Genomic DNA, 12,662 nt, shown 5'->3' on the forward strand with positions numbered 1-12,662 from the left:
TAAACGAAAGAACCTTCTAAATGAAGGCATCGAACTTCTAAATAAAAGAGCCAAATTTCTTCGAAAGGAAACTACCAAAAATCTAAATGAAAGAACCAAATTTTTTCAAAATGAATGTACCAAACTCTTATGAATGTACCAAATTTCTTCTAAATAAAAGTACCAAACTTTTGAATGTAAGTCGCCGAACTACTTCTAAATGAACTAGTATAGATCGGCTAGTTGTTACTGGTGTGGTTATTTGCCCTTTGCTCTGTGACGGTCGATCTCTTTACGCAGTTCAATTATCTATCAATGCGGCGTACGACACGCGTATTTTTTCATTTGCCCGATGACTTATAACTCGATCGTCCGGCGGGGACAAAACGCGAATAAATTCCCGTAGAATTCGCGTAATCGCATTCATCAAACTCACATTCGTACCGGGACAATATCAGGTCCGATCTCGCCGACGAACCGGTTGTTTGTCGGTAGGTAAACCTGATTTGCCGTCGTGATTGGTTCGTTTATTCCTCGGTTCGTCCATCAATTTTACTCTCATTTTATACCTCCGTGTATGAAATGGCCGCCGTTATTGAATCACGGAGAAATGAGGTATTTTTTCAGAATCGGAGTACGTCTAATTGAGTTTTTCCGTCCAGTGGTCAAATACGTTCGGCTTTGATTGATGGTATTGAATCGATGTTCTCCGCTTGTTTTTGTCGATAGGACGAAGTTGATCCGTTTTGAATAGCGAGGTCTGGTTGTAAACCGGTTTGAACTTTGACCGGCGTAACTCAATTTCAGTCAAGACTTTAATTCGATTGGCTGTGAATTTTCATCGCTGCTGGTGACTTCATTAAGATTTAAACGTCTGCGGACTTTTTACAGGCCTATAATTGCCACGTTTGGTGAAATAGGAATGATAAATAACCTGCGAGGGAGACCATTTGGCCCGGGTCAAACTGGCCCAGATCAGAATCAGATTTCGTCCGTGCGCGATTAGAGAGCATTTTCACTCTTATCCTTGGTTCCCACGGAACAGGGAAATTGGGAAAAACTTGGGAATTTTGAAATAATAAATCCCGGTTTGGAAATATTTGGGAATTTGAAAAATTTTCCTCATATCAGGGAAATATTTGGGTTATTCATTACATTTCACATATTGCATTTGCCAAGGGCAATTTTCTTCAGCAATTTCCCTTGAAAATCACCTTTCTCAACCAGTCACCGCTAAAATGTTGACTGTTGCATGACGATATGTGTTCATTTGCATTTGGGAAAATCATCCATGAAGTACTGGAGAAAAACTTGGGAATTTTGAATTCATATAACTGTGGGAACCATGTCTTATCAGTCACTCATAGTACTGTGCTATTAAAACGCTGTTGTGGCTGTGGTGAGTGAGGCGAGTCACTTCCAGAACCAGCAAGCATTTTCACTGGAGTGATTAACCGTGCTAAAATTTGGCACAGGCCTGATCCGGTTTTTTTGGTGCGACCAAATTCTGGTCCACATTTCATACAGTCACGGACCCATCTAAATCGCTTGCGCGATCGCGGCCATATGTATCGACTTCAGGCAGTTCAAACAGCGTAGATCCTTATTAAGTGACGTGTGCTTGGGAGAAATCTGCAAGTCTGACGGCTGTTGTTTATTACTATACTGGACTGTACCTGCTCGAAAAGATCATTACTACTAATTTATGGTGCGTCCGCGAGTTGATTTCTAATGTCTCACTGATAACAACTACAGTAGATACTGTTGTTCGTGGGTCAGTTTGGAAATCTCTTAGTTAAAAGTGTTTCAAGAATTGGGCAGATTCAGTTGAAAAAAACGTAGATTTTTTTATTGTTTGTCAAGCCCAATGCAGGCACGGATTCAGATGGTTGCACCAAAGGCATACGCTGCCGTCATGAACGTTTCGTGTCCTTGCACAAAAAGCAGTGAATTTTCAAAAAATGTTTGGGTTTGTCATGGATTATACCCCTAGTTGTGCTACGTAGGGAAACACAGAAACATGGAATCGAACATGTTTCCCTATACATCATGTGCATTGGACTTGAAATGTAACCTGGTTTAAGTCAGAACAGACTTTAGCTATGCCTAAGTTAAGATCATTTTCATCCAATAACTACTACTACACGTAACACATGTTATTCACAGAACTTGTTTTCGACCGATATCTTGATTCTGCCAGCAGCGCTCGTGAATTTTCTTTTTTGAGAATACGTTATGAGAAAATGTTCATTTTCTAGAAAATAATCAATGAACGTTGTGTGTGCGTGTGTGTGTGATCGCAGTACCTCGCAGCTTCTTGACGAGCGCGAGTCAAGTGTGCGGGTAAGAGGTATTTTTTACCTTTAATTAGTTTTCACGGCTTTGTTTCCGAACACGAGTTTCCTGTGAATACTGCGACCAATATTCATCGTTGCCGCCGAGCTCTCTCTCATAACCGGTGTATTTCTCGTTGGACGTTTATATGTTTGTATTACTATCGAGATGACAGCTCGTTTCGTCGTATATTGGTAATTCGATGCTGTAATGCGCACCTATCCGCACGGCGGTCTTTGCTCGGACAGGTATATTCAACGTTTTATTAAAACGAATGAATGTCCTCCTCCGCCGCAGCAGCGATGACGACGCTGGTGCCCGTGCCAGTGCTACAAGCGTCGTTTTATCTTCACCGGCGTAGCTGATAAAACAGTAACCAAAATAATGAATCTAAAGGCGGGTGTAGGTCAACTTGCAACATGACATGAACGCTTTACAAGCATCCCAGTGATACAAGCGTTGCTTTATCATTACTGGCGTAGCTGATAAAACTGTATGTAACCAAACAAAAGAATATAAAGGCGGGTGTAAATCACTTGCAACACGATCGGTTGCGACTGGTCATAACTAATAGGCGTGCAGGTCACGATGCCATGGTCGGTGATGGTGTGCGACTAGTCTCTGTCAGTGGCAAGAGCATTGTCTGTTGGTTGCACCAAGAAGAGCAAGGTTGTGACTAGGTATTACTAGGTTGTGAGGGTATGTAGGTTTGCTAGTTTGTAGAAAGTCGTGTTGCAGCAGCAAGTCACTGGCAAGGCCTACTATATATGCCTATATAATATGCCTGTCTTCCAGATACGACCTGTCTACCACCACTTTAAGTCATGTCTACCACCACTTTAAGTCATTTTTCGCTGCATTCAATGAGATTCAGGATACTTCAAAATCCATAATTTTCCCATTACTGATTTTTGCATACACATGGTCATTATATACTGATAGTTTTGTCATTGCTGCCTGATATCAGATTATATTTAATAAGAATATGCTATCGAATTCTTCTGCTCACTTCCTTCTTTTTCTATTCCCTCGTGAGGAATGTTTTCGAATCGCAGGTGTTAACTCAGTATGCCAGTTATCCTCATTTACGATGTTTACGAAAAGTCACCTCTTCTTCATTTATGAAAACACTGCGCTTCGCGGTCTTGGGGGAAAAACAAGCGATTCATTTCAGGTGTAACATACCGAACTTGTTCTCATTCTTTCGATATAATCGGGGTCCATTTCAGTGAAAATTTTAAATTCTGCGAAAATGAACGGCGTCCTGTCGCTATTCATTGAGATCATATACGGAGTCAGTAACCGACCTCTGTTGTTCCAGTCACTAACCTTAATTTGGTAGCGAGTATTCTTGACCTGCTTCGAACAGTTCGAGCTAAAAAGTCAACTGCAAACGAAGCTAAATTAACTTAAAAACATATGAAACGGCCCCGCATTAACCAAGAAAAGTATCCAATATTTATATAAGGTTTTTGTGTGCGCTGGATTCTGTACCAGAGTTGCTATGTTTGCACCTGTTTTTTTACCGTATTCCCGGAATATTTCTTCATCGCTGAGGTGTATCGCGATTAAATCTAATGAAACTTATTTTTTTTCTAGTGTAGTATTCAGTAGCATTCATTTTGCCAGAAGTTAAAGGAATATTACCTGGATTTTGTTTACAGAAAGGTTCTCTTTGCTTTTCTTTCCTTTTGTTCGTAAAGAAAGTATATAATGTTCTGTTCTCTGATGTTTTCAAGCTGTTTTTTGCACCGCCGATAGGTAAATCAAAGCTCATCGTTTTGATTTTTGACCTCTTGTATAATCTATCATCTATAATTTTGAGACATCTTGACCGGCAAAGTTATCGAAGAATTTACACACCACACTACCCGAACTCTCCAGAAACACAGAAGTATTTCAAAAGTTTCCATAGCTTCTAACTAAGGCTTGAAAGCCTTGAAAAATAGCATAAATATTGCGTAATATTATCGACAATTACTAATGTAGTATAAATTATATGATATTACGGATCAATAAAGTTATTTGAATATATCGATCATTGAATTGAATTGACTGGCAACCAGTCTAGCCCCGATATATTGATGATGTAGTGCACATCCTCTTAAAAAGATTATCAAAATAAAATAATGAAATATTATAAAACATTTTTACGGAATTCACAATTGTAATTGTCATTTTGAAACCCCTGACATTGACGACGTTTTGTACATACAGAACCTTTACTAGGTATCAATGTTTATAAACATTATTGTTTTTACGGTGTCAGAAAATCTCTAATTGAGTTGTACGTGATTGTGCGAAACGCCGGTATGCGGAGTGGCGAGGGTTAACGTTACGCACGGCTAGTGTAATCACATCGCATTAATCTAGGCAGGTAGGTTCAGCGGAGCTGGATTAAAGCCGGATTAATTGCCCCGGTGATCCAGTGAGTACGGATTAGCGACTGTCATACATAAAGTTAATCATGCTCCGGCTGCCATTATCGTCGTCATCCTTCCGTCTGATTATATAACCAACGAGGATGCAGATGACAAACTCTGTGCAGGAAGTTTAAAAAAAAATGAATACACAGTCAGTCCATCCGGCTTGTTATTCTCGTACACTTATTAATTCTGATTTATGCATTTGTTTAATGCGTCTTCATTCAACTAACGTTTACGCGACTACAAATTCGAAACGAGATTACGTTCCACAGTTCTGACATTAAACAAGGTCACTAAATTAAGTCAGTCTTTCGTAACACTAGATCCTCGATCGCGCTGCTACCTTCTTCGAGGTGATTTTTTGTATCCTAACAGCTCTTCGCGCCAACTATACTACATCTAGGCAAAATGAATGTTTGAATCCTAAAAAAAATCCTATATAATGTGTATATTATACTGTATACAGGCAAATATCTATATCTATAACTGAACTTTTTAAAAGTAAGGAAGTTCTCTCTGGCGATGATTGTAATTTCAGTTTGATGAATGTCAAGATGTTTATCGATGTGATAGATAATTTCAGGGATTTATAACCAGCCAGCTGTGGCCATTTCTATAGAGTAGAGAGAGAGAAATGTGAAAAGTTGAACAAGTACAAATTTTTAACGAATGCACGTAATGAGTGAAATGTAATGTTAAAAGCCACCCGTTGTCAGGTGAATTATATACGGCAATATGTGCTCCTTGCTCCTGCTAGGCACTGATGGTTTCATATTGAACACCTGTAGATCGCCTCTGACGACTACAACGCAGAGTTGCAGATGTCGGTTTATAGCACATGTCACCGATTAGTTCTTCAGCGATACCTTGTGGTCGTGGGGTCAGCTTGGACCACGGGTGTAATTCAGACCACGGGTGTTACGCGAAGCAGAACAACCGATGGCCACGTGGCTCCGCCGTTTCTAATGATCGTTGGTCGCAGGTTGTAGTATCAACTGTTGTCCATTGAACTACTGAACTAACTGCTCGATCGCTCTTCATTCATGAAATCCAAAATGTTTTTAAAAGTCTTAATACAAGTCGGTCAGCAATTTCATTCGACTATTTTACGAGTGTAAAGAAGAAAATCGCGATCTGAGTCGTCGGATCTATTTAGTTTTGAGTCATAGATTTTTTCACGTTTTTGCGAAATTGAACCCATTAAATTATTGTTTCAACTCCGGCTCAGTCAACAGTTGTCTAAGAACCATTACGGAAATTAGAGAAATGCAATTATATCTGTGATGGCGTTGTGTACGTATTCGTCTTTAGTTTATTAGAAGTTCAAATCAAGTTGAACGAATCGATTGTCGAAATGGAATCCGTCTCGATGATGGTCATTATTATGTTATTTATGCGCGCGCGGATTAAAATTCCATCGGTCTTGTAAAATTCTGACAAATTGGGGATTTCAAATCGGTGTCTTAATGATTGCTGCGTTTTGGAATCAGTGATTCATGCGTAAAGACCCCGATGTACCCGACGGATGATGCCGATGAGGAAATGCTTATAGATGAAAATGATGATGATAACAATGATTATGATCTTCTTGTCTACAAATTCAACTAATGATTGACCTAAAAATAATCTTGGTTTTACTGATATGTTTTGTAACTTTGATAATATGTGACAATAATAGTTTGTATGGCATCATAAAACAAATGATTCATTTTATGCTTTCAGATGACCGGTCCATTGATGAGGAAGAAATTAAGAAATACCTTGCCCGGGCAGACACCGCGATCGTTTATCCCGAGGCCGTCAGCGAAGAGGAGGATGATGATAGAGCTACGGATGATGATGAAAATGATGACGGTAAGAGCATGACGCTCCTTATGCTTCCATAAACTGGCTATGGAGCCTAAATCTCCTTGGGCTGGTTCCTTAGTTTAGACTTAAGTCTTAAGTCAAAGATGATCTTAAATCTTAATACTGGTTGTAATTAGATTGGTTATAGAACTATAGAACTAAGATGGTCTTAAATTGGTCTTAAGTCTAAGCCATGACTATGGAACTGGGCCCTTATGACAACATCAACTTTGACAGACAATGTGGCTGTCAGATCCATTTACTAGTAGAGTAGGCAATGTGATGATGTCATAGGTGATATATGGAAGCGGCCATCTTTAACGAAGGGGGCTTGTAGCACGTCAGAGGGTGTTTATCCCACTTGTTAACGCTGCTGGTATGTATTATTCTTCAGCGGTTTCGACTCCTGTGGTTTACTGAGTGCTGTTTTCATAACATCATCGTCATTGTCAATGAGTCGTTTGATATCCATAGTTCGTATATCGATGCAAAATATTATCGTTACTCAGCGGAGTCAGCCAAACATGGACGCCCACGATTAATTCAAAGATACCGACGAGACTACGACTAAATCGCCTGAATTTTTTAAATTACACGTGTGACTCATCTTCACCGAGAGACGAGATTCCATTGAAACCAGATTTGGAAAGTATTTTGGAATAGTATTTAAATCCGTAATCGCCAATCTGTCTATTTGTGTATCTGTATGAGTCAAACGTATTTTTGGCTGGTGATGGATGAGGGAAATACCATCTACATATCTATTTAGATAATAGACAAATACACTATATAACTTTTATAACAATAAACGAGCGAAATAGGAAAATAGTGAAAAGTACCTATAGAAATTTTATTTGCATTAGATATTCATCGTGTAGTTTGTCGATTAGATGTGATAAGCATAATTATGGACAAATCCATAGTATTATTATTCTCAATGACAAGTAAATCTGTACATTTGTTCTCTACTACAGTACCTGAAGCTCGATGTGTAGTTTGTCGATTAGATATGATAACCCCGATTATGGACAAATCCAAAGTATTATTTTTCTCAATGACAAGTACCGTACATTTGTTCTCTACTACAGTACCTGAAACTCAATGTTAAAATGAGTCGAGGCTAGGTGTTGAGGCGTTCCTGATTAGTGGATTGAAAATGATTATTTGTCCCTCGCAGCAAATATGGTCTGGAAGCACAGCTTAAAAAAGGTTCAAATCGGATTCATTCGATACAAGGTGTTGCCCAATGGTTTCATTTCGCATGGCTGGTTTCCAGGCACACTGACCGGTCACAGATGTCCGCCCGTGATCCACCTGTGACCGCCGTACCTTCGAATATTCGTTAGTTCACAGCATGATGTCATAGGTACATAGGCATAAATTACGCACGCCTCAATTCATTTTTACTATATACCAATGAAAATATCGAAAATGGAAAAGTTTCTAACAACTATAGAAGTCGTTATGGAGTCATTATGGTGTAATTAATATTTGCCACTTTAAAAAAATGACGCATAGCAATTGAGACATAATTAAGACATATCTTACTAAACTAGTGGTTTATCATTCGAGTATTTCACCGTTTTAGTTCGAAAGGTTTTGGAAAATACATGAATTCCAACGTCAATTACTCGACCATTTATCTCTGACGTTTTTCGAATATGTCATCGGTGTTCCAACCAGTCGTCGAAAAATATATAGAACAATGAGTAAAAAGTGGTTATGATGCTGGTCCCTGTTCTTATTACGGAAGGCAGGTGTTCGGACAGTTATTATATCTTGATGATTTGACCTGGGTAATTTGTACGTTCACAATGAGTCCGAGAGCGTTATTATCATCATCATCATCATCATCATCATCATCATCGGTAAAATTGGTCAATTTAGGAACCTCTATAAAGATATTATCACATGTGTGCTCGACATTTTTATGATCGCGTTTCAGACTCTTTAAGTCACACCTGTGGATAGGTCTATAGGCAATTATTATTCACGTAAATTTGCAAAAAATAAGAATTTCATGTCAGAGGTGTTCGTTATTGGCTATGGAAACTCGGCACACGTTCATGTACGTGTAATGGAGGTAAAAGTGTATCCGTCATTTTGATGCGTTGACTGAGTAATTATTATAACCAGTTTACGGTGAGATCGCTTGCTCGTTGGCGCTATTGTACGAACAATACCGATTGTCGAACACTTTATAATAGCGATCTAAACCTGTAATGGAATAATAGCCCTATTGTTGGGTCACACGCTGGCTCAATTCTGCAGCGCGCACACGTGGCCCTGTGCGTATTGATACTTCCTTATCGTTTCTTTTTTCGTCGACGACGTCGTTTTATCCGTTTTCGGCGGCACAAAAATTCAGGAAACACTCGGAACGAATGTTGAAAATGTGACCGGTTTCCGAGCCGATGGCTCAATCGGTTTGCGCTGCGCTATAGTTCTTATCCAGTACACTGGCGGCAGCACGCGCTAGCAGCCGGCATTCAATAGTATTTGAGTCGTTCATGTTGAAGTAGGCAGGGCTTGTTATGCTAATGGTACATGCGAAGGTAAGCTACGTGTGCCGCGATTGGTTGGCCGGCGTTGTCTGCGTCGACTACCTCAGTCATCGTATCGCAGGTTGAAGGCAAGCTGTGATTGGTCGTATCCGCACGGTGGCACTCGCTAGATCTCATACCTAAGTTGTGGTATGTTTCATTCGTGTAGCAGGTTGTCTTTAGTGTAAGCAGTGATGCCGGCGCATGTGGATTATCAGTCACTCGGAGTATGTAATAGTTTGGATAATAAGGATGTTCCCTTCGTCGACGATGAACCTTCAGCTGTCTTAGATATCATTGACACCGACAGCAAAATGACTCAATGTAAGTGAGAATTTATTACAGATTCGGTTTAGATATCGCTAGGTGAAATAACTTTTAAAAAGAAGATTTAAAAAGAGTTAGAATGATAATCTATGACTGAAGCAGGTGGTTATTTTCTTAAGTTTAGAAATAGAACACAAATTTTTTCCGTTCTATTGCGAAATAAGGATAATTTAATCAAACTCGCGTTTAAACTTACTTATTCGGTTGAATATTCATTGTGAATAATTCTTTTTTTTATGATAGATTTTTTTTTTAGTCCGCGATAGAATATTTATTGAATATGTACTGATCAATATAGCAGCTTGAACGATGCAGTAGTCACTTTTTATCTGGTATTTTGTACAATAAAGGTACTGATGAATTTTTCACTTTCGCATTCGGTCGCATTGAATGTACAGACTGACTTGCAGAGCAGTGATGCTGGCTTGCTTGTTGTCAAGTATTTTCACCTGTCTCTTGGCTGAGAGTGAAACGCGTTGCACCGAGTAACTCTTGATACTTATCATGTAAAAAACGCGAAAATATTGAATACTACTTGATGTAAGATTTCCTTTATTGATATGTTTATTTTTTTGTAAACCTTAGTAGGCCTACGGTACGATGAGGGATGGATGCTATGATTTACAAAAAATATCCGGCATTTTTTAACTTTTCATCGGTATAGAGAAATCCGTATGGTTATTCTTTTTTTCTTCAAGAGGAACTGGTTAAACTGATACGAAAAAATATATAATGGTTACTTGTTCACTTAGAAGGAATTTATTCAGAAACAATTGTTATGAAATGGTGTGAAAGCCAGCTGTTATTCATTACGATTTAGCATTTAACTTCGGAAATCGGGATGTATATCCATAGATGTACACCAAAATTTATGTTCCTTGTACTAGAAAGAAATATCTCAAGAAAGGTCATACTATGATGATGATGATGATGATGATGATGATGATGATAAAGAGAATCGGAGCAGTGGTAATTAAAACCTTTTAGAGTCATGTATGTCTAGAGAAATGTCGTGGGCAGAAATACTGATATGCATCAATATGATATATACATGTATTGTATACAACGTCGGAATTGATAGTGTCAAATTTCGAACCCACTCCGATGGCCAATTGTGTTGTATCTAATGATTTCTAAATTGCTATGCGATACACACAAAACCGTGGTCCAAATTAATTTGGCGAAAGGCGTTTTCGGCTCAAAACGAAACACCGGTCGGTTGTCTTTTGTTTCATATTGTATCCTCTCCGATCAAACCTAGCTATATAGAGAAACACTGCCACGCGCCATAAAAGAGCCCATGTCGGCAGCTGGCCGAGTCTATTGATACACCAGGTCATCGGGGGTGCTCAGTGATTCGGAGCGGTTTGGATGACCGGGCCGCGTCGGCATGACCAGGTGATCGAGTAGATGAACTGTGTGTAAACATTCAGCCTATTGTAGCGATTTCCATAAATTTTCGAAATTGATAAATACCTGCATTTTTAAGCGGGCTATTTATACGCGTTCAATGGGGGGACAGCTTTCAATGGGAAAATTGGCTTAAACTACCTTTATTTGGTAAGTGCTCATGAGGTGAACATGACGATTATTTTCTCCGTTTGACAATGACGTCCTGTTTTTGTAATAGGCGGTCGGACGGGCAGCTGTTCTTCGACTGGGGAAAATTATCATTCGTAAGAATCCGGAATCCTGAATTCTGGGAATGTGATTCATCATTTTCTCATGCTCTTTCTGGAGTTTCCAGTTCTATCCTGTTGCAACCTGACTCACCTGGTTCCATCATTTATTTTCAAGATTTTGATGTAACTATGACTTGTAAATTGCTGTGACTTGTAAATAATTTGACTATACAGATTTTCTGATTCATTCTTAATTGAAATATTGATATTTTTGAATGACTGTTTTTTATTGCTTCGGAGAGATAATGAGACCCTCTTTGATAATGAAAGTACAGGCTAAGTAATTGATGTTTCTCATTTCTGCTGATCCTGATTGTTGATCCGGCGCTCCACCTACCTATCATGTACATTACTTCTTAAAAAAGTCATAATCCATCTAACCATAACAGACCTTACAGCAAATGTACTATTAACTATAGATTTATTTTACGTTTACAAGAGTGACCCTGCCGATTAGGTAAAACAAGGTATAATTTTTTTAGCCCTTTATCGAAAGTTTAGTTTCGAGCAGAATTGTTTGAAATAGATAGGTAACCCGAGATTAATATCTGTGAGATATCATTTAGGTTACGATTGACTCCTTACAGTTTTCTCAGGCTTGGAAATAGTTTATTTGAACATGTGGTGTATGATTACTCCCAGGTGAAATTCCCACACAGTCAAAACTAGAACGTTCCGAGATCCGAGATATTTGGGTTATTGCTAAGGGCTTCAGGTGATGGTTACTCCTGCGATGATGCTGATGATGACATCCTGCCCGCCGCTGCATCAGGTGGTCTCCTGTGAGTCATTTCCACAATCCCCCTATAATTTCCTTTCCCATGACCCTGGCTGCATTCCTGACTTTGCATCACCCGCATTTTCCCAGGTTTATCTGTTTGTAAACATAACATTTGCTTGTTATGTTTTATTATGTCCTTTGATTAGTGTTCAAATGTTACATCAGGTTTTTCGAGGAGGAGGAGGAGGAGGAGGAGGAGAAATGACATTTCATAATCTCCCATGCTGATACTAGCTACCTCTCTCTTCTATTCGTAGTGCCGCCTTAGAAGCGATGCATACATAATCAATAAAATCGGTTATCTTTCTGTAACGCAGTCAATATCAGTCGTAGATAATGTAGGCCGAAGTTACATTCTAAGCGCTGATTTCGTTCGTAATGGTGTTTCATTCATCATGAAGTTTCATCAAAAGGATTTCATACATCATGAAGTTATATTATTACGTTGAACATTTTACTATAAAGATAATTACAATAATTTTCAATTTCTTTGCTTCGAGCTCAGATGTTACAGGTGTGGCATATTATAATGGGATTCAACGTGTAAAGCCATCTCTATCAGATAGCAACAAAGTTCGTTATCGGGAAAAACAGAAATATTTACAATCGGGGCACTTCAGGTTCGTGAGGGTTATAAGTGCATTATCAGGTGTTAGAGGCGATATATACTTGAGTTACTGGGGACCTGAACAACGGCATTCAACGGCCTCTTTATAGTTTCAAAGATATTGCGCACAAGTTT

The 12,662-nt window shown here is 39.0% G+C and overlaps 1 protein-coding gene across 1 annotated transcript in view; it reads left to right on the forward strand.

Annotated features, from left to right (window-relative positions):
- The window catches only part of LOC141907314 (zinc finger protein 1-like), a 45,556-nt gene that overhangs the window by 26,533 nt on the left and 6,361 nt on the right, over positions 1 to 12,662 (forward strand). The window contains exon 2 of the mRNA XM_074796921.1: positions 6,462 to 6,593. Coding sequence (XP_074653022.1) covers positions 6,462 to 6,593 — 132 coding nt within the window. The remainder of the gene's footprint in view (positions 1 to 6,461; positions 6,594 to 12,662) is intronic.

Source organism: Tubulanus polymorphus, chromosome 6, assembly GCF_964204645.1.
Source record: "Tubulanus polymorphus chromosome 6, tnTubPoly1.2, whole genome shotgun sequence".
Classification (NCBI taxonomy): Eukaryota; Metazoa; Nemertea; class Palaeonemertea; order Tubulaniformes; family Tubulanidae; genus Tubulanus; species Tubulanus polymorphus.